At 38.9% G+C, this 21,251-nt stretch overlaps 1 protein-coding gene across 10 annotated transcripts in view; it reads right to left on the minus strand.

Annotated features, from left to right (window-relative positions):
- LOC126926018 (neurexin-1) overlaps nt 1-21,251 on the minus strand; it is a 659,019-nt gene that overhangs the window by 231,169 nt on the left and 406,599 nt on the right. For 5 of the 10 annotated variants that reach the window (XM_050742092.1, XM_050742090.1, XM_050742095.1 and 2 more), the window contains one exon: nt 5,795-5,869. The exons of 4 other annotated variants lie outside the window; for them this stretch is intronic. In XM_050742092.1, coding sequence (XP_050598049.1) covers nt 5,795-5,869 — 75 coding nt within the window. The remainder of the gene's footprint in view (nt 1-5,794; nt 5,870-21,251) is intronic. One more of the 10 variants, XM_050742091.1, reaches the window with a different exon arrangement.

Consider the following 21,251-nt stretch of genomic DNA (forward strand, 5'->3'; position numbering starts at 1 on the left):
AAGCCACTTTCTTCCGGTAGTTGCAAGTAACCAATTGTTGCAACTTGCTAAGTTGCAAGTTGCTAAATCACCGATGATTGGACTATCAACGATGTTCTCTTCGAACTTGCTGCCTTTGCTGACATAAATTTTTTTGCTCGCAGAAAATTCCTCCGTAGGAATTTTCCGACATGAAATATATATTCATATCGGTGGAATAAAAGTGAGACACATTCACATCCGTAGAATAATTCTCGGCAACAACAAGAGAAACCATACGGCGAGTGATCTATGTGCCGAAGACAAAGAACTTAAAGGGTTGGAAGCTTTCTCGTTTAAAGTATTACAAACGACCTTTGGCCTGGCTAAAGTGCAAAAGGGGAGCATACGGTGTTCGCCTTAACAGTGTCACGATGCACCCTCGGTGCGGCTTTCGATGTACTTGCCTGTGCCTGCATTTGCCTGGGGCTGTCGAAGTAAAGTTCCTGGCGAGTTGCGGCAACCGCAAGTTGCTTCGTGTAAGCTGCAAGTTTCCAGCTAGATGCGCAACGTTATAGGTGGATGCATAACCGCAAGCAACTATGCCATGGCCTATAACGTTGCCTTTTGTTAAAAGTACTTTGACCGTGGCGCTCGAAATTTATATCTTCGGCGTCCTCATGGATTCGGGCGTCTACGTTATCCTGGTACTGTCCGTACAAGAAAATCGAAGTCCTTCGACATTTTTCCGCGACGTGACAGAAAAAACAGAGAAAGAACGAGGATAAGGAAGTGGCTACAGTTTGCGAGAAGAGAAAGCAACTTACGAAAGAGAACTGCGAAATTGGACTTTGGCCCAAGATTGATAGCTATTTATGGACCAGAGGATGCACGCGGACAGGGAATTGGACCTTTTTTGGGAATTTTTAGATCGTGACGCCATGGTATGAGCCATGTGACTAGGTAAAATCGCTAAGGAAATTTAGAAAGTGGATATTCTCGGCTCACAACTGTTCGCGAAGAAACAGACATTGAATTTTTCTCTTCATCTCGAAGTATCACGTTAGATGAGTAGCAGGTAGAATTTCTTCGGTTACTGTACGCTCGATTATAATATATAGAGCTCACCCGAGTTACGCGTGCAAATGTAGAACTTTATACAATAGAAACACTGGTAATAATTGGATCTGCTGCTAGAAATGCTTTGAATTACAGTTTTCGAGTGTAATTTCGTACCAAGTGGAATTCCTTCAATTACGATATAATTAGAAAGCTGCAAGCTTTATTTAGATAACTGCGCAACATTCTCAATTTTCCTCTGTTATATTACCACGTGTATATACGTACAGATTTATTAATTTCCAAATATCCCATAAATCGATCCATTGACTCTTGGTAGCAAGTAAGAAACTAATTGTAAGGAGCAGAATTTCCTCGATTGAGAAAATTAAAGAAACTGTATCGACACAAAATTTCCCAACGATATTTCCTGCCTTAGAATCTGTTTAATTTACACGATAGGTGGACTGATCGAATAAGTCTGAAGCTGCGTAATAAAACCTAACGGAATGCAACTGAACGTAGAAATCGGTTGCCAGTGGAACCATCTTCGATCCGATGATCACTGTACTGAGCGCACTATACGACTCGATTTCTTCGAGAACGTCATCAGAGATCGATACCACTGCGGAAGGTTTACGTTGTATCAAAGGCGGAAGAATGTGGACTCGGTGGTCGTTGGATTTCCAATGAAACAGTTGCGCCGTGTTTTTGCATGGCGGTTAACAGCTGACTGGAAGGAGTTGTGGAGTTCGTTGCACCGGAAACTTGGCACACCGGTAGCCGAGTAATCGAGAAATATATGTATATTCAAAGTTATTTCGTGTTTTCTTACCCAGAGCCCCACCGTGCTGCAGCTGTGCAAGAGTTACGATATTGGTGTCGTGGTTACGCGACCCATTGCTACACCCCGAGCTTCGTGGACGAGAATTTAGAGAGAAAGAAAGACAGAGAGAGAAAGAAAGAAGGATAAAGGTAGAGTGAAAGAGAGAGAGAAATATAAAGAGAGAGACAGACAGACAGAGCTTACTCGCGAGGTGAGAGAACCAAAAAGGGGACAGTGTACGTCTTTCCATGTAACACATTGTATATGTATGTTTATGTGTATATATATAGATGTATGATAGGAATGTGTGAGGGTACGTGTACGCAATGTACGTGTAGGTACAGGTGAGACGATCGTGAGACAAGCTGAACTGATGGAACGTCGAGGTTGCATGTCCAAATTTTCTTTTGATGTTCTCGCACTGGTCGCCGATGCACCGATAACCTTATGCACTCCTCCCATAGCTGAAAAAACGATGATGACCCAGCGACGTTTCGTGGCCTGTTATTCCGCTTAACAACTAGGTTAGCCACTTTCAACGGTCGCTCGTTGCAATGGAAACGACGCTAAATTCCTACGAGTCACGTTGTACTGTATGCAGAGTGTTCGCGCGGCGTCGAACGAAGATTCTGGCTCTGACGAATGTTCGTTCGTTTTGCCATTTGCGTTACAATTTCCGCAGTCTCGTTCTGCCCTCCTTTAAAATCTCCTCCCTTACGACTGATCGAATTTGAAATAATCGGCGAGTTGGAAATAGCTGAAACAGCACCGCGTTACGTTTGATCCGCTGGTGACGTCGCGCCTATCTTGGAAATATCATCCGCGTTACAAGCGTGAACATTAACTTGAGAAGATGAAGTGTCGGACGATTGCAGATACCTGGTACGAACCATGTTTCGATAATTTCGATAATTAATAGCTAATTAGGTCGATCCATCATCAGCGAACGCGATATTCTATTCTCGTAACAAATTAAAATACGTAAATTATACAAGCTATCGAAGATACCGTAATAAATGTAGCGGTTTGATAATGTGGATAGTTATTAGCTAATTAGGCCAGTCTAACTTTGATAACTGATTCAAGTATTATGAATGACTGTTGCAGTATTAAACAGGGATTATCTAAAATACGTGTATCGTATTATCGAGTACGTCGTTAATATAAGCTAAAGCTAAATGTCTTAATTAACGGCTAAATATTTTAATTAACGACCAAGTAGTCCACAGTTTCCATTCTACTTCAGCCAATTAATTCTTTCTCGCTGTTGTTTCAAAGTCGGGCTTGCCTTAGTTCGCATGTTTCTCCAATGCATTAGAAATCAGCGTTTTAAAGTCCCAGAAAATTTTCCCTTTCGATAATTCGACGGTCGAATTTTCTATTCAATTTAAATTATTTAAATTATTCAGTTGAAACGTCAAATCGGAAAAAGACTCGAAACGTGGCCAAAATTATTATCACACGCGGTCAAAAGATGATTCTTTCCATAAAAATAAATAGAAATTCGAGAAACTAGAGATTTTTCATCAACTTTTTCAAATACAATTACCTGTAACGTGTTACATACGTAAATATACCACGTACAGAGAATTTTAATTAAAGCGGTGTGATCAAGCGTAATCGAACTAAATGATCATCCTTCTGCGCGGATAAAAGTCTACGTTAATTCCACAAAATCATGAAAAAATCTGATATTCGTAATTTTAAACAGTTTGACACAGTTCCAATAGGAAATACTTTAGCTACGCGGCTGATTACGTTCGAAATTGATTTTCTCGAAATTTAAATTTCCAACGAAGACACTTCGATGCTATTTTTCCATACTTTTGACCTACTTTTGTACAAAAAAAAAAAAAAAATGGTCACACGTACCGTTATTTTCCAACTGTAGCTTGCTGCTGCATATCGAGAAAGAAAACGAGAATTAACCAGCGACTTTGGACTTTCAATTTCAATTCGATTCGATCGTATTACGAACTACAGTAGTAACAAAGTAACAAAGTTTCCTCTGTTCTGTATAGAACCTATGCAATTAAAAAAACGGAAAACTCTGCAGATAATAAAATATCCTCGGCTCGGAAGCGACGCGATGAAAAAGATGGGTCGTCACCAAAGGACTAAACGTAACGCCGACAATAATTTGTGCAAGTATCGTCGCTAGTTTTCAGCGAGAACTGGCGACGAAACCTATCGACGTGAAACCGCTGTCTTCCATTTTTCCCAATTTCCGCGAACGTGTGAGTTGCAGCAAAGTCTATCGAAATAAAAGTGCGAATCGTCGTCGATGACGATGGCCAGCCGGTGATCGAAGGACAAACATGGTCCGTGTCGCGTTCACACATGGAACGCGGTCCGTTTTCGTCCTGAAAGAACAATTAGACGTAGATTTTGTTGCGTCAACATGCAGGCGGTGCGTTTCGTTCCGTTCCTCTTTTCTCATGCATTCTTTCAAGTGCATCGAGCTAAAGGCAATTGTCAGACGCTTATTACTCGCTCATTCCACCAGGCACAGAGGATGAGTTCGATGAAATGAGTATATCTGTAGCCGGGTCGAATATTCACGTCGCGTCGCGGTTAATTAAACATCGAGCGATCCGTATCGCTAGCAATTAATCGTCGGATGGAAAACGTCCGAGCATAGCAAACTCTACGACTCTATGATTTTTCTTCCCGTTACAACAGTTTCGCGCTAGATACATTGATAACGATCGATTTCGTATTATACGACGATAGCACGTTGATGATAATAAACGCGAGTAGACGCGTGTCGGATGCAGCTTCTTTCTTGCTTTCGCGCGCAATTAATTAGAAATTGCATTTGAAGGAAACGCGAGCGCGAGGATCGCGGCGATCGTGACGAGATGAGTGACAGTGATGACAATAACGAGAGGAGCGAAGATTATTGCGTGCATGTGCAGTGACCAGTGGTGTATACCTATGAAGGCTAGGCTTTAAGATCGTGAGCAAGATCCCCACGCGTGAACTATATATACAAATCGTGACAGACTTCCTAACCATTCCACAAGAAAGCCTGCGGGAAAGCGAGGAAAAATCGGCACGACGACGTGGCGAAAGCATCCGAATTGAAGCGCGCGATCCAACTGGCGAATATTCCATCGACTCTTTTCACCTGTTCCACGTTAATAACTTTTTTAACTTGACTTTTTAATTCTTCGCTAGCGAAAATATCAGCTTTAAAACGTTGTTATAGTAAAACACGATTCTGGTCGTTTTATTGTAGACCGTTGGAAAAAATTCGATGGAAAAGGTCGGTCCGTAGGAAAAATTCCATCTGCTCGAGTGTGCACTCGGTACCGAAGCTAACCCAGTTGCTGCTGCTTGATCATTCAAGTCGTCGAGAAGCAGACTGGGCTAGGGGGCGGGATGGGTGGGTGGGTTCAGGGTTGCAGGCCATAATCGAGAAACTGGATGGCAGTTGAGGAAGAGAAACTGGAAACTTTTCATCGTCGTGCCGATTTCCCCTCGTTTCCACCGCGTCGCGAGTCTCTCTCGACAAAAAAGATAAAGAAAAGAAACTAAACAGAAGATGGAAAGAAAGAGAAATATATATATATATATAGAAAGAGAGAGAGAGAGTGGAGCAGGGTACGTGAGTGGTTGGTGAAGAAAAGTTGGTGCTCTGGTGATCGCTCCTCGCTAAAAAGCTAAGTTTCGCGTGAGATTTAGCCAATTATATACGTATATATATATATAGAATAATTATACAGGTGCGTATCAAGTGGCTGGGCGAATCAGCTTCAAAGAGAGCGCGCTTTACGGCTGCGAGCTCTCTGTTGTGCTTCATTCAATCAATCTTTCTTGCTTTTTTTTTGTTATTAGATTCATTTTTTTTTCTTTACTTGCTTTTTTTCTCAATCGTTCATTTCATTTTTTTTTTTTTTTTTTTTTTTTTGTTTTTTTTGTTTGAAAGCTTTGGATACTGAGGCTTACCAGGTGGGACTCTGGGCTGGTGAAGGTAACCACGGCGCCGTGAAGTCGCCTTGCACTTATTGTCGCCGCAGCCTTCTTAACACCCGTTGTGTAGATCCAATTGCGTGAGTTCGGCCCGATTTTCGACCACGACCACGAAGGCGCGCAAGAGGCAACAACATTGAGAATCGATTTTAGAAATTTCGTCTGTTTTCGGACGGCTAGTCGAATTTCGGATTCTCCTCGACTCTTTGGTTCTCTCTTTTTTTTTTTTTTTTTTTTTTAAACTTTATTTTCTATAGGCTCGTTACCTTGGTCCATGCGATTCGTCTGGCTACGGGGGATAAATTATATTCGTTTGAACGACAGACAGGCACACGGATCGAAAGAAAGTTGCGAATAATTAACGCGTCGCGACGCTCATAGGTTGTTAAGGAGGATAATCGTGGGAATGCGAAACGTTGACGAAAGGGTCGCGTTATTTCGATTATTCTCGAAATACCTAAAAAAAAAAAAAAAAAAAAATGCAGTCCTGGAAAAGAAGATCGATTAGTGATCGTTGAGTCTGCTGATGGTTTGCTTGGTCCTTCCGATGCTTCCTGATAAAATTGCGTTACAATTATACTTATCTAATCGACTTAAATAGTAGCCTTACTTAATTAATTAATTATTGCTTTTAAAGCAATTATTCTAAACGCGTCGTGCAGATTTACAGCTATTAACAGCGATTTTATATAAATTTTCCCGAGAATTGGATGATCGAGTTCGCTTTGTACGATAGTATTTCTCTCTGGGTAAAAGTTAATAGCAATTTTTGAAAAGAAACGCTAAGTTTGAATGTAATATCCCAAAATCCCAAGATCTTTCACATTTTCCGAGATATTACACCGAGATATTACTCAGTTATTACCAGAACTACCAAGTTGTAATTCGCAGCTAAATACGTTCAAACAAATATGAAAAATCAAGCTTCTCTAATGCAAATAAATAAATACCTGGTATAATAAATAATAATTACAAACAATGAAACTTTTACAACGAAAATAAATCAGTATCTACGTAATATAACAATGTTTCCACGTTTTTAGCAATTTCAAACGCGAAATATATTGCCAATTGGATGGATTTGCTAACTCCACGATTTCCCTGGTTCTCCTTTCTTTCCAAATTTCCCGACTTTTCCACGCAACGGAAGCGAGAGTTGCTTTCGACCAAACTTCATTTATCCTCTGTATCGACACACGTTGTTCGATGGTTTCCGGCCGAGACTCGCGAAACAACAATTAGCGCCGCACGACCGACTAACTTCGAATCGCTGCGGACCAGCTCGTTATCCGCGTCGCTGTAACCGACAACGAATTGGAAAAGAGAAGTGGAATATAGCGGGAATTTCACGGTATCGCGGATTTATTGGGCCGATTATTTCCAGATGCCAACGCGCGTTTGATTATCGGCCGACATTCGCATCGTTTCACGCGGCTTACAATGTCTGACGTATGTACGTCGAATGGCGAATAAATTATCGTGACTTTATGGCCTTAAAACGAATCCCATCCTGCAATTCCGCTCATTGAATTTCGCGCGCGCGTTAATTCTTAATTAACGATGCCTTCCAATTTCCACATCGCCATTATGCTAATTTATCGTTGCAGTTGTACGCTTTCGTTTAAAATTCCATGTTTTTCGCAGCAGGCGCGCGGTCCCCTTCGCGAGACGATTACTGCGATCGGAACATGATCTGCGTTTAACGCAAAAATCTATCAATTTATGTATATCGTAAGCGATAACCAACAGTTGGTTAATTTTATTCTTCGCTGTAAATGCGGCGGACAGTGTAATTCCGTTTTAAAGTCGCAACAACTTTTGTGATACATTAGTTGCACCAGAGGATCGAACGCTATGAATATGAGACCGTAACGCGCGTTTTTGTTAAAGTACGAGACGATAGAAATGATTTTAACAATGAAAGTAATTAATAATGAAGAGAATAGCTTGATGATTAGATGGTAGGATGTTTATGCATTTATGGCAAATTTCAATGCACCAAAGTATGCACGTAATACTAAAAAATGTGAAGAAAATACATGATTATGGTATTCAGAAAAATGAAGGAAAATTCGAGAAAGTTAAACCATATAAATTTACATAAACTGGCAATGAAAAGTCAGAAATATTCGCTTTTACGTATACAAGACGACAGAAGTGATTTTAATAATGAAAGTAATTAATACCAAAGAGAATAGTTTTATAAGTGAAGAATATTAGTGATGATTAGATGGTAGGATGTTTATGCACTTATGGCAAATTTCAATGCACCAAAGTATGCACGTAATACTAAAATATTCTCTTTTACGTATATCAAGGAATTCCCATAAAGAACTTTTCAAGAATATTCCAAGGTATCGATAAGTTAAGTTAGTGATACGTGGACAAAAAAAGTCAGAAGATATATTTGCTGAGGCAAGTTACAAGAAAATTACTGAGGACGATATATCAAACACTTTCTTCCACAAAGAACAAAAATATTGCGATGAAATAGACGAGGGTAAATTATGAGCCGCCGTGAATCTTCGTAAAAGATAGCAATACTTAGAGACTAAAGTATGTCAGCGGAGTAATATTTCGTAAATCGGAGGATGGTTTTGTATTTCAGTGAATTTCGAAATTTTTCACGTTAATTAAAAGGAAATTATACAACGATTACCTCGTACTTTGGCTCAGCGTTTTAATATTATCACGCGAATGCAATGCTACCGACTTTAATTCTTATTGTGCTGTATCGCTGTTTCATATCGTAACGAACTCGCGATTACTTTAACAATTAGCAAAATCTTCGGCCTGGAAAACGTTCGTTCAATATATGTACACCCGTTATAAATTCTCGATAATACGAGAATCAAAGAGCAACGAGAAGATCGTGAATTGCTATTATAGTGCGATGAATAAAGAATTACCACGGATAAACGAACGTAGCAAATAATAAACGATAATCACGATGCACGCGTAATTGAATATTAAAAATCAATGCACCGTGGAAATAAAATGTAATCGTGGAATTCGATTTGGGAATTCGGATGATAATTTAAGCCGACTAAAATTGTTATACGTATCGTAATTACATTTTATTTATTTCGCCAGATTTTAAGCATTTTTATTAAATTATACAACAAACATTAGACAATTATACAAAAATTTCCACAAACCATGTAATGTTACATCATCACAACGGAAAGTAAAAAGTTATAGCCCTTGGCGCAACTTTAATTCGGAAAACCCGCGGAAAATCAAATGCCCTCAAACTGAAAAAATACCTAATAGGAAAAGAAATTTGTAAATGACATTTGTTCTAGTAGAATGATGAACATGACTCTGTATGATCGCGCTGTACCAAGCCAGTTCGCAATTATTTTTTGATTCGCCATTAAATCTCGATGAACGAGACTCGAGCACGCTCATTTCTGTGCAATCTAGTCGAGACATTAATTTACTTTAATACCAGGGCCGGGTTTATGATTCGATTCCATTGTCGCGGCCGAGCCAACGATCTCCGAGCAGAAATTCCGCAATTATCGATTGGTTGGCTCCGGTCGCGTATTATTTCGCGCGATAATTCCATTTTCGGTATGTTTAATGCCGAAATGACGGCCAAGCGAGCGTTTTAACGCCAGCTCTCCTCCCTCCGCCCTTTAATTTATCGCCGCGCGGCTCGATGATTGACGAACATTCATCTTCGTTCGCGTTACTCGCCTGATTTATGCCTCGACCTATGCATTCGACTTTTCCGGGCTCGATACTCTGTCTGTTTCGCGAGACGTCGATCGTGAAACCATGTGCGTTTGAATGAAATGAGAAATAAAAACAGAAACGTTGGAACATTAATTTTACCAAGCTCGGTCTAATGACTCGCATTGGAATTTCATTTGAAGCTGCACACTCATCGGTGTCTCTTTGTTCGTTCAATTTCCTCGAAATTTCTATATTGTCCGATTGATCAATTGCTCGATTTTTCTTGATAGAAGAATTTACGTAAACTTAGAAGTTAAACAAAGTAACGATGAACGTAAAGTTTGAAATGAAATTTTGAAACCGACCATTTGATGACTACAAGATTAATGTTGGAATATACAGGATGTCCCAGTTTTCCAGCTGGACGTTGTAGGAAGAAACGTCATATAAACGTAGGTCATCGTAAGCATCGTTAACAAGTTATGGCAAGAAAGAATGACATACGAAACGTATGGCAGCGTGCGTTACTGCGGTGCGAGGTATGAGCAGATGAGGAATACTTACACCTCGGCGGATGTCGCACCTGTTTCTACAATTCCAATTACAACTGTTGTTTCAAAATGTTCATCGTTCCTGTTAGTACAAGATTAGCAGCGGCCAGAGATTGAATTTATTATTCTTCCCAGGCTGTCGTTTATTTTACCCGTTGAAACTGCACTTCTGACTACTGGCAGATGCAAGTATTCTTCGTCTATTCATATTTTGCGGTAACAATATTTTGTAGTAAGTTCATCTCGTGTGTCATTCGTTTTTCAACTCGTCCAACGATGCTTCCAATGACGTTCATATAACATTTTATACTTATGTTGACCGATAGAAGAAAAAATTGGGATACCCTATACATGTACGTAATATACAGAGTGTCTCAAACTTAATCGGCTACAGTACGAGGTTCTAATCTACAGGCAGAAAAAAGGAAGAAATGTTGCAGGAAGTTGAGAAATAAACAGATATTGTGCGCGAACTCACTGTATTGTAATTGCATACTTCTTAACATGTTGCAACAACTACGTGTAGTTGATAGTTATAAAATATAATAATATAATAAAGCGATTATCTGGTACTTTTAATTCCACGTTTGAAAATGTTGTCGTTGCGTTCGGATGCAAGCGCTTTACATCGACCAACAGTGGAATTAATTACGCTACGAAGTTCTACAAAGAGAATTTCGCTGAGCCTCGATAACTGCGTCGTTACCCGCCTCGTGCTTGCGATATTTACAACTCTGCAACAAAGCGCTCTTTCGCAGACTTTACTTAACATTTTGTTCGTCTTTCTGTCTGTAGATTAAGCTTCCACGATTTCGGACACCGTGTATATTATATGTTATATCAAGTGATAATTATGGATAAATATGTGCTTTAAGGGGATAGATGATGTTTGACGATATATACGTGGCACGAGTTTGATGCACAGTTTGCCATTAAAATATACCAAATGCTCGATGCAAGGATATGTTATAATATTTTATATATTTTTTATGTATTATATGTTCTATTGTTATAATAAACTGTAACTAATAGCGTCACGACTGTCTTGTGGAAATTTATTAATAGGTAAAATAAAGGTTGTTAATAATTTAACTACAAGTAGCAGACTATACAAGAATTTAAAAACCAGTAGAATTTATTGCACAGGGTGAGCGTGTTATTTAAGGACTAAATTCCTGTCTACGAGACTGATCCCTTTGGCTTCTGAAATTTCCCCTTATTTACGTACGAACTAACCTGTGGGTAGGAAACGTCGCACGAACACAAATTACTTGAACGCCATTAACTAAATGTTAATTACATTATCTGTTACGGATGGCCCTAATTAAATTCGCTGAAACGATAAATACTTGGTATCGTTACGTCACGATTAATCGACCGTGATAAATGGACGATCAACAGCGAAACCAATTAATCTTGAATCTCTCTTCCAAGCTATTTCTAGTCGCCATAAATTTCTAGCACGCCTAATAGCTATAATACATTAATTATTTCGTTAAATATGTTAATTCATAGGAAGAACCGTGCCAGTCAGATTTATCAATCGCGCACCAACTGCTGAATCATCATTGTCACGAGCTTCGAATATTTTACTTTACAACGATGAACTGAAGCTTCCCATCCCCACCCCTCTGCGTAATAATTAAATTTACCAGAAAAGTAAAACCAGTTCATACAGTTTCGTAAAGTAATAAAACGTGTAAATGTAATTTAATTCGAGTATCGATGTCGAAAAATCAAGCTAAGTAAAATAATAAATGAAACCAAGTAAAAGTTAAAGTAAGCGAAACAAGAGTAATCGAAGTAAAGATCAAAGTTTAAATTAATAATACTGAATATAAATAACTAATAATACTGAAACATAAAACACACGGTGAGCCTCTACGTTTCTTAATTGTATCGGCGTAGAGAGCTCGCCATATGCAAATACGATAACCCTTCAACGATATCGAACGTTTCACCGTCGAACGGAGCAATAAATTCGACGAAGAAGATTCAACCGATAGAAACGATTAATCAACGCCGTACCTCGTTACGCTTTTATTAACAGATATCCAAAGAAGAAGATACGCGGATAAATCAGTTTGCCTGTTTCGTGCCGAGCAGACGATAAATGAAAATGTTGGTGGTGCGATAAAACGAACGTGAATCGTTGAATTACCGCGACTCATATTGGCGAGATACGGGAGCCGCTGTGAGAGGAAAGAAAAAGAAAAAAACTACGCATATTATCGATTAGTAAAATACGAACGATCGCTACGGACATGAATTCAGCCCATAATACCTCGTGTCCTTCCCCTTTCCCTTTTCTTCCCCATACACCTTCCCCCCATGGCGACCGCTTGCCTTTTTTATCGCGTCCTGTTTCTCTATTCTCGGTCGTCCCACGGGTCTTCCGTTTCCTCAACTTCCTCTGTTTATTTTGTCCCCGCGAACGACCTCGTGCGTGTTTTTCACGATTTGTTTTTGATTTACAGTGGCATTAACGCGTAACTTTTTCGGACAATGCCCGCGCCGGAGTTTCAACGAATCCGAGAGCGACGCGAACTTTCGTTGACCCGATGTAACGTCAGCGAAAAACACGATGAATTCCATCTCTGTGAATTTTCTAATTTCGATAGCACACGGTTTGTGAGTCGCTGAGAAGCTATGGAATTTACGGCTTAGTTATGGAACGATAGCGTTTGCGATTATCGCAGGCTCGCTTGTTAGTATATTTTTATTTTTTCCTACATTTTTCTTCTATATTATTTAATTGAATTATATTGTGGTAATAGAAGAAAATGGATCATCGCACGTAATAAAAAGAAACTTACTTTTGTCACAACGCAATAGATGAAATACGAAAAACAATGTTCGTTTCGTATACAGAAACGATACTTGTAGAAGGTTTTTTAGCTTCGTTTGTACGTCACAAGATGTGGCAAATTTTCTGTTTACATATTTATTATAATATTATAATATTATTATCTATTATAAAACATTTAAAAAATTAAAAAATCACGCCGTGCTTTTATCCTTTCGAACGTCAAGGACATTATGACGAATCGTTTACAACGGTGCGTGTGTCACACCGGCATACTTCAAATCCGATGGACCGATGATGGAGATAAAGATGTGGCGGACTTGGCAACAATGTATATCGCCGAAGTGCCTAATGAGTCATCTATATCCTAACGGTCCTTCCACCGAACGTTCTAGAAGCGTGGCAACGGTCACGTACGCCTACAGGGTAGTGAGGATATTGAAAAATGACAAACAAAGAAGAAACAGATCCTACCGAAAGCAAAACTGTAAAAGCTTCAGTCTTGGAAAGTCACGGCTGGAGCTCAGAACCAAATCGCAGTCAATGTAAATTCAGAATACAAGAAATAAATTCTCTTGTTTTTTTTTGTTACCTTAATTTTTTTCTTTTCGTTCGAGCTACCCCTTTTTTTATTTTACGTGACACGTGCGGCAATTCAATAGCAAATTAATTATAATATATAGCAAATGAATTATAAAATCTAGCGATTAAGATATTTCTTCGAAAAAGGGGAATGTCTAGAGGAAAGGCGGAGTTTCTCATTGAAGAAAATCGTGAGATTTCCTTCGCGATCGTTTACTCAACGAATCCAGCTAATTTCGTATTCGTTGGAAATCACCGGAGCCATTTGCACTTTTCCTTCACATCGAGATTCTATTCCCTTGCAGGATTCTCCGCCGAAAAAGATTTTACTACTCGCGAGCGAAAGAACGACGTGGCATAGAGGCCACGAGAGAGGGGAGACAGAGCAATGTAACGAATCGCTGTTGATTCTACGGTCCTTCTTCAGCAATAAGGTCCCATTGCGAATGAATTAGCATCATCAAGATAGTAAAGTCTCCTTACAGTGAATTCAGGCTGGCAATTTAGCCAGCTACATCGTCGAGCACGTCCCCGGAGAATAAATCCCCTCGAGATCCTTCCATAGGATAACTTTCACTCCGTCCCTTATAAGATTTTATAGGATACTTTTGTAAGATAAGTTTAACGAGCTAAATCGTGCCGCTACTTTCGGTTTTATGAACGAAATATGCAGCGGTTGCTATTAAAAATGAAAATCCCTGCGATAATTGAACGACGATGAAAGAAAACATTAGACATAGGCGTGTGAAATGCTACACGAAAGTTTGAAGGGGAAAGATGGTAGATTCTTCGTGTCTTTTCAATTTAGACGTTACTATCTCTTGTAGTGTCTATAATTTAATTTTCCATCTGATAATTTTCTTCTTAATCTTTCTACTGATAAAAATCTAGGAAAATTCCTCTAGTAATTTCTGTTAATAAAATTCAATATTCGTAGCAATTGCTGGCAATAATTTTCCTGAATAGAATTCTAATAATAACAATTAATCAAAATAAGGTTTTCTAATAATTTTCATTTACAAAATTCCTGTAACCTTGAAAAATAATTTCCGCTAATAAAATTCTATACTCGTAGCAATTGCTACCAATGCTCATCCTTAATAAAACCATAATAATAATAATTATGCTAATCTCTCCTAGTAATTTCCTTTACTAGAATTCTATACTTGAATTAATTTCTTAAACCAATTTCTCTCGATAAAATTCTCCACCGCTTGATAATTATATCGCACATTCTCCACTGCGTATCTCGTGGCTGAATCACAAAACCGATTTAAACTCTTCGAAGCTGCTCTGTCGTTCGTTTCGAATTCCAGCCGATTATTCAAATAGCCCCGAAATCGATACGATCTTCGTTCTAACAATTTTACGAGGCAGCTCCTAACCTGATAAAATAAATAATTACGTCGTTATCGCTCTTGCAATTTTCTACGCTACGATAAACAATCTGCAAGAATGTACATGGACGAGCTCGTTTTCGTACTCAATATTCTTCATTATTGTACTTATTGTTATTATTATATAGTTTTTATGATCTCAGAACATGGAATTTCTTTTGTAATAATAAATCAATAGATATAAAAATATTCTACTATTACGTATTTTTTAAAGAACACTCATTTTGACTGGCTTTGGTAGAGATAGCTGCGTCTCAAATGTCGGTAGTTCTAGTGTTAAATGCTTTCTGAACGATGCGTCATCGTCGATGGAGTCTGAACAAGAAGGGGAGGAATTGCAGCAAAGTTTCGTCGAGATTTTCGAATTATTTCGAGCGCCACATTTTCGCGAACGTTTTCGAGGACGTCACGTAAGCCACGGTCGGTGGGACAACTCGAGGCTTCCGCGATTTCGTGACTGATTGTGCCGGCAGTCTATGCGAAACGCGTGCACAGAAATATGGATAGAAATATGCGCGCCGCATACATCGGCCTTTCGTCTTCCGTGAGAATTCCAATTTTGATGAATATTATCGGGCTGTCGCGGAATTGTTTAACAATGCAACTACCAAGCCGGTCGCAATGGCTGATATCAGAATCTCTGTTTTTATGTTTTCATGTACTGAAACCACTACAGGCATCTTTGATAATATCAATGTTCGCTCGTGTTGAGAGAGAAACGCGGTTATTATACGCGTGACGAACAAAGTTATTGGCGAAGAACAGCTTTTCGTTCAAAGCGTAGCTCGATATATCGAAAGACGCGGTACATTAAAAAATAAGCACGTGAAATATATAGACGTGAAAATTCCTAAGATTTTCTTTCGTCGAAATATTAAAACGAAGAGTAGAATAGTCGAGTATCGTGAAAGCAGTTAATCAAAATTCCGATTGATTAATAAATCAAACCTAAATATACGTAAGTACAGTATTAGGTTATCAAAATGCTTCTTACGATTTTATTTATTACGCGACTTATCACTAATACTTCATTGCAAACGGCGATATAAATATAACTGAGCATGAATCTACTGTATTCATAGCGTTAAGTCGAAATTAATAACAAAACCAGTAGCAGATTCGATACAAATACACGTCAGTATAAGTCTGCTAAATTATTGATAACGCTAATTTCGAACTAATAACAAAGCTACTAAAACATTCAATATAAATATAACCGAAAATTGGCTTCAAATTTCACTCACGTTTCCATCTATTTCGCTTTCTTTTTTCTTTTTGGAAGGAATGCACTTCCGCTATTTATCAGCTAAGCGAACTCGAAACGAATGAAAATTTCCAACCATCACGTAGGCCAAAGCCTATCAGCCTTTTTCGAACCTGTAGGTTACAACGAGATTCTCATCTCGACCCGAAGCTCATAGTTAGAGCTCGAACTGGGGTATAAAGTGGCACGAGGAGAAGCAGCACGAACAGCCCGTAAAAATGGAGAACAGGGACAAGCGGTGCACCGGTATCGTTTATACGTACAATATTTCGTGGCACGTACGTCACGAGCACGAGCTCGAGCTCGCGGACCCGTTCGTTACGTAACAGCTGCAGTCTGATAATGAATGTGAAATACAGGCGAGCTGAGTTACGAGCTGTTATTGCAGGGCCCGCAAAACGCCAGCCGAACTTTGAGGCTGTTCGACGAAGCGCTTCACGCGAGAAACATCGAGACGACTGGAAATAACGTATAGGCAAACCATAACACGTAATATGATCGATGTAGTATATCGATGCCGATAAGAGAAACACGGCTTTGTTACTAATTTGAACGGCAATTTCCAAGCGTGCACGGATCAAATTTCAGAATAGCAGAATTTCAAGACCACGGGAAGAACGTAATTTGATCTTCGCCTTTCTAAACGTACGACGCGGGACATTCCAATTCAATAACAAGCCGCGTTCGTTTTGCCGAATTTATTAGATTACCAATTATTGTGTTTAACGTAGTTATATAACAACCTTCTCATTTATTTTTCAAGGATTTAAATCGAGCATTTTTATTGTTAAAAATAATTATTCAAAGACGTCAAAGATTAATGTACCAGGTTGTCCCAAAAGATTCTTTCGCCTTACAAGGAAATCGTAGATATGAAACATTCTTTATGTTCTATTGAAAGGAAATGCATCACACATAATTTAATAAAATAACATAGAACAAAAGCTATTGTGCATCTATTGTTTCCTCGTAAAACGGAAGAAGCTTTTGCTACAATCTAACATGTAAACGTAAGTATACCAATAAATACCTTCTTCGACTCGATTAAATTTCCGGTTAGAGAAAATAAAACAGCCATGAATATTCAACCGCATAAAACGGTGACACGTTTCATTTTCATGGAGGCATTAAACCCTCGAATTCTTTCATTCTGCGACCCTCCGCGAACCACTAACTCTGCGAGTTCCAAGTAAGCCCACAGCCGTATTACAGCGAAAGCTTCGTCCGAAATCCACTCGGTCGTCATAAGGTTAGCATCATATACGTTTGGCCGGTGGTGTGCTTTACTGTCTTAACAGCTGTCAACCGTCTATTCGTCGTAAACCACGTTTCAGCCTGAGATCATGAACAGAGATGAAGGTTGCACGTCGCGTGGAACAACGAGCGCGGCCGTTATTCAACCGGGTTAACCCTTAACAGCCGCCCTTATATTTCTTCCCGCCCCTGTTCGTCGCGTCCTCATCCCCTTCCGGGATGCTTTCGCGCGGCGAAGAAGAAATCTCAGTCAGTTGGAAAATATACAGCCCGGCTAAATAAAATACCGTCGACCAGGTATGAGCGGTATCTTCAGAATGAATCTCGCAGACTCGAGACGACGAGCTCGCTGTATACGAGAGTGCCGAGGACAATACTAAAAAATATGGCAGCGTTCCTGCTTCGTTTGCCAACCACCCTCTACATATAATTCCTTTTCGACGTCTCTCTCTGCACGACCACCCTTTAAAAACGTGACTTCGGCTTTTATGCGCGCAAAACCGGTTGTTTTTCTGTTTGAATTATTAATTTGGATTTTTTGACGTCCGCAAGTGAGAGATTTAGTGTCGAACGGTGTTTTCTACTTTTTTCCTGTTCTACTCGACGCCTGCGGAATTTTTCTTTTGAAATATTCAGAAGAAGCATGATACAGGCATTTGAAATAAGTATCTTAAATAAAACGCGGGTAAGACGATATAGTGAAATGTAAACTATAATAATTGGTTTTAAACATTGCTGCATTTAATATACTAAATAAAGGAATTCATTTGTTCAATCGACTAAATCGATCGACCAAATTAATTCATATAATTTAAGAGAAAATATTAATTTTGACGAGTACTAAAAAAAATAAGATAAAAGAACGAATCAAATATTTTCATTCTTTCATTTTATCAGAGATATTTCATTTATCCTCCTTTCATTTAAAATACAACGTTCCTACGTGTGGAACGTTACGTGTAAGTAACTCATACGTGTCGTCATACATATGTATATTTTGAAATACTCCTGCTTCGTACCATGAATTTTCCATTCGCGGTTGTTATTTCACTACATCATTCGCTGTTGAGGAATAAGCTAAACTTCTTAAACGTCTTCGCAAAGAGACACAAAGTTGCATTCTACAGCGAGAAATATTGATTTTTCGAATCTACATTCGCCAAACAGAGAGCGCTGTAAGCTTCTGAAAGTTTTAATAAGTCAAATAAATAGGGCGGGATTTCCTTTCAAATTGCACGTTAATCGTTTTCACGATACAAAAATCTGAGAAACTTCATACATTTTGCCAAAAATATCTAATCAAAAGCGATATACCAAAGATAAATATGCACGTTATACCGATTATACGACCTTTGATCTAACTTGTTACAGATTATGTAGAAAGCTTTGTTTTTGAAGCAAAAATCAGTACAAGACCATGAAATTAAAAAACAGCATAATTCTATGTTTTCTTCTACCTTTGCGCTAAATGGTAGTATGCTTGTTTGACTAATGGCGTATCTGTTCTACTTTCAGGTATAGTATCAGCACAGTTTGCTTCATTTTGCCATGCCAATATTATAAATGCTTTGCAGACAGAGTTACGTCAAAATTTCACACAAAAGAACAATTCCCCCTCCCCATATTAATATTTGAAGAAAGAAAAAAAGTGAACTTTTACGTAAATTCCAATGTTGGCGGAGGTTGAAACCGCGCTGATAAAAAAATAATTGCAATATTATTCGCAGCTACGATCTTTGTGATATTCAGAGCGATATAAATACCGTAACTCTAAGTGAATTAATTTTGAAGAAATTTCACGGTTGATTTAAGGGAACAAAGCATTACGATAATTGCGGTAACCCGTAATAAAAAATCTCCGATTTTCTCGTTTCCGTATGAGCGAGTTTGAAACGGCGATTTATGAGGAAAACGCTGACCAGGCTTTTGTTACTTCTGCATTGTTCCTGCTGACCGTTAAGGCAGGCAATCAGGTTCGTCATAAGACTAAAACGTGTCTGCGATCCTTTTAATTAACGCCACCGCCTTCTTATTCCTTCGCGCGGCTCCCTTAATTAACTCGCGCGCCCACTTTTCGAGAGGCCGGCTTAATTGCACGGAATAAAACTCGAAAATATAATCCACTAACGAATTTATTTACGTCGCGTGTCGTTGCCACGATCATCAGCCATTTAGGAAACAAACCTCTGACAGAATTATTACGCTCTTTCACAGCTCTTACGATATGAGAAATTTTAATTAATTAACTTGCCTGTTCTCTCCTTTAACTTTTTCTTGTCTACGCGTTTCGAATTTCTACATCATCGTAGGTAATATTTCGAATATTCGGGGCTCAAATGAAATTTCCACGGGCTGTCCCGCGAAAATACATATAATATGCCTGTTAATGATGAATTAATGCGAGTATTATTCTCGAAACTCGTGTCGAATTCAGAATGACAATTCCATTGTTTCAGTAAATTGAGACAGTCGTAACGATATTATCGTGACGGTCGTAAATTGTCAAATTTCCATTTTCCGTTGTTTCGACGTTATTGAATTTCTCAAGACGTCGCGTTCAACTCTTCTCAAATTATTATAAAAGCCAGTTAACGTAACGCGATTGCCTGATTACGTAGCCAAGCAACTCGACAAATTTTCCAAGTAATTTCAAGATTTCGTTAAATTATCGCAATACAACGTATATCAAGCCACAAATCAGTAAAACACAGAGTAATTAATTTCCATCTCGCCACGATAATTTGAAATTAACATTGAATTCATTGGAACCAATCTCGATTGCAAGGATAACCAAAATATCAATCGGATTCCTAATTTTAATATGAAAAATGACTACAGGTTCCAAACAACATAACAACAAATATCAACGTCCCTTAAATAATTGAAGAAACGCTTGTTTTTCTAAAAAGAAGGTTGCAGCTGACATTCGTGGAATCGCGTTGCGAAAATTGCAGGAAGCGGTGAGACGGTGAGAAGGGCGGTTATGGTTGCGCGAACGTCATTAAGTGTAAATTTCGCGGCGCTAACGTCCGACGGCGGCGACGATACGCGGAAATACGTTGCGCGGAATAGACAGTGACACGCCAACTACGTTGTTCGATGCGTTGAAACCGCTTTAATTTGGAGTTTCGCGGACGACTACGGAATAGCCGAGCAACCGAGGATTTCACCGTTTCGTGTGAAAATACCGTAAACTGTCACTACGACATTTGTCCACGTGTTTCGTCCGAAACCCGTGTAACGTAGGAAAATTCGCGAAATATGGATGAACATGGAATGAGCAGGGAGAAACAAGAACGATAATTGAAGTTGCTATTTTAAAATATCTTTCCGTCGATGTCCATGCGCAATTATCGCTGATATGCGACGATTTTCTAACTAAAATACAATGAACATTTTTGACCATATTATTATTCTATATATTATGAAGCACTATAATGAAATATAATTTATTGTTACGTATTTCGATAGATAATTTTGCATCGTAGTTCGACGATGCCACAAAAAGATAGTAAGTTGCTAATTTCCAATTGTTTGTTCAGGCTGGATTTTCGCGTTACAACAAATACAAGCAAATGACTTTTCTAAACATTTTTTAAACATAATCTGTATACTACGAACATTGATACACGTCGTTTACCATCCTAACCTGCGTGCCAATTATTCCCCCAAAAATCTGTGATTACTCGGACAGTAATTAAACTATTAGATCGCAAATTTTCTTCCAACAATAAAATAGAAATTAATCGGCCGCCATGCGACAACTATTCAAACGATAAAATAGAAATGAAACCGTTGGAACACGTGTAACTAATAGCAGCGCGTGTAAGGCACTGCAGAAACAGCGGGGAAACAAGTGAACGAACAAAACGATATGCCCAAGCGTAGCTGTGGGAAA

The sequence above is a fragment of the Bombus affinis genome, chromosome 17 (genome assembly GCF_024516045.1).
Source record: "Bombus affinis isolate iyBomAffi1 chromosome 17, iyBomAffi1.2, whole genome shotgun sequence".
Taxonomy (NCBI): Eukaryota; Metazoa; Arthropoda; class Insecta; order Hymenoptera; family Apidae; genus Bombus; species Bombus affinis.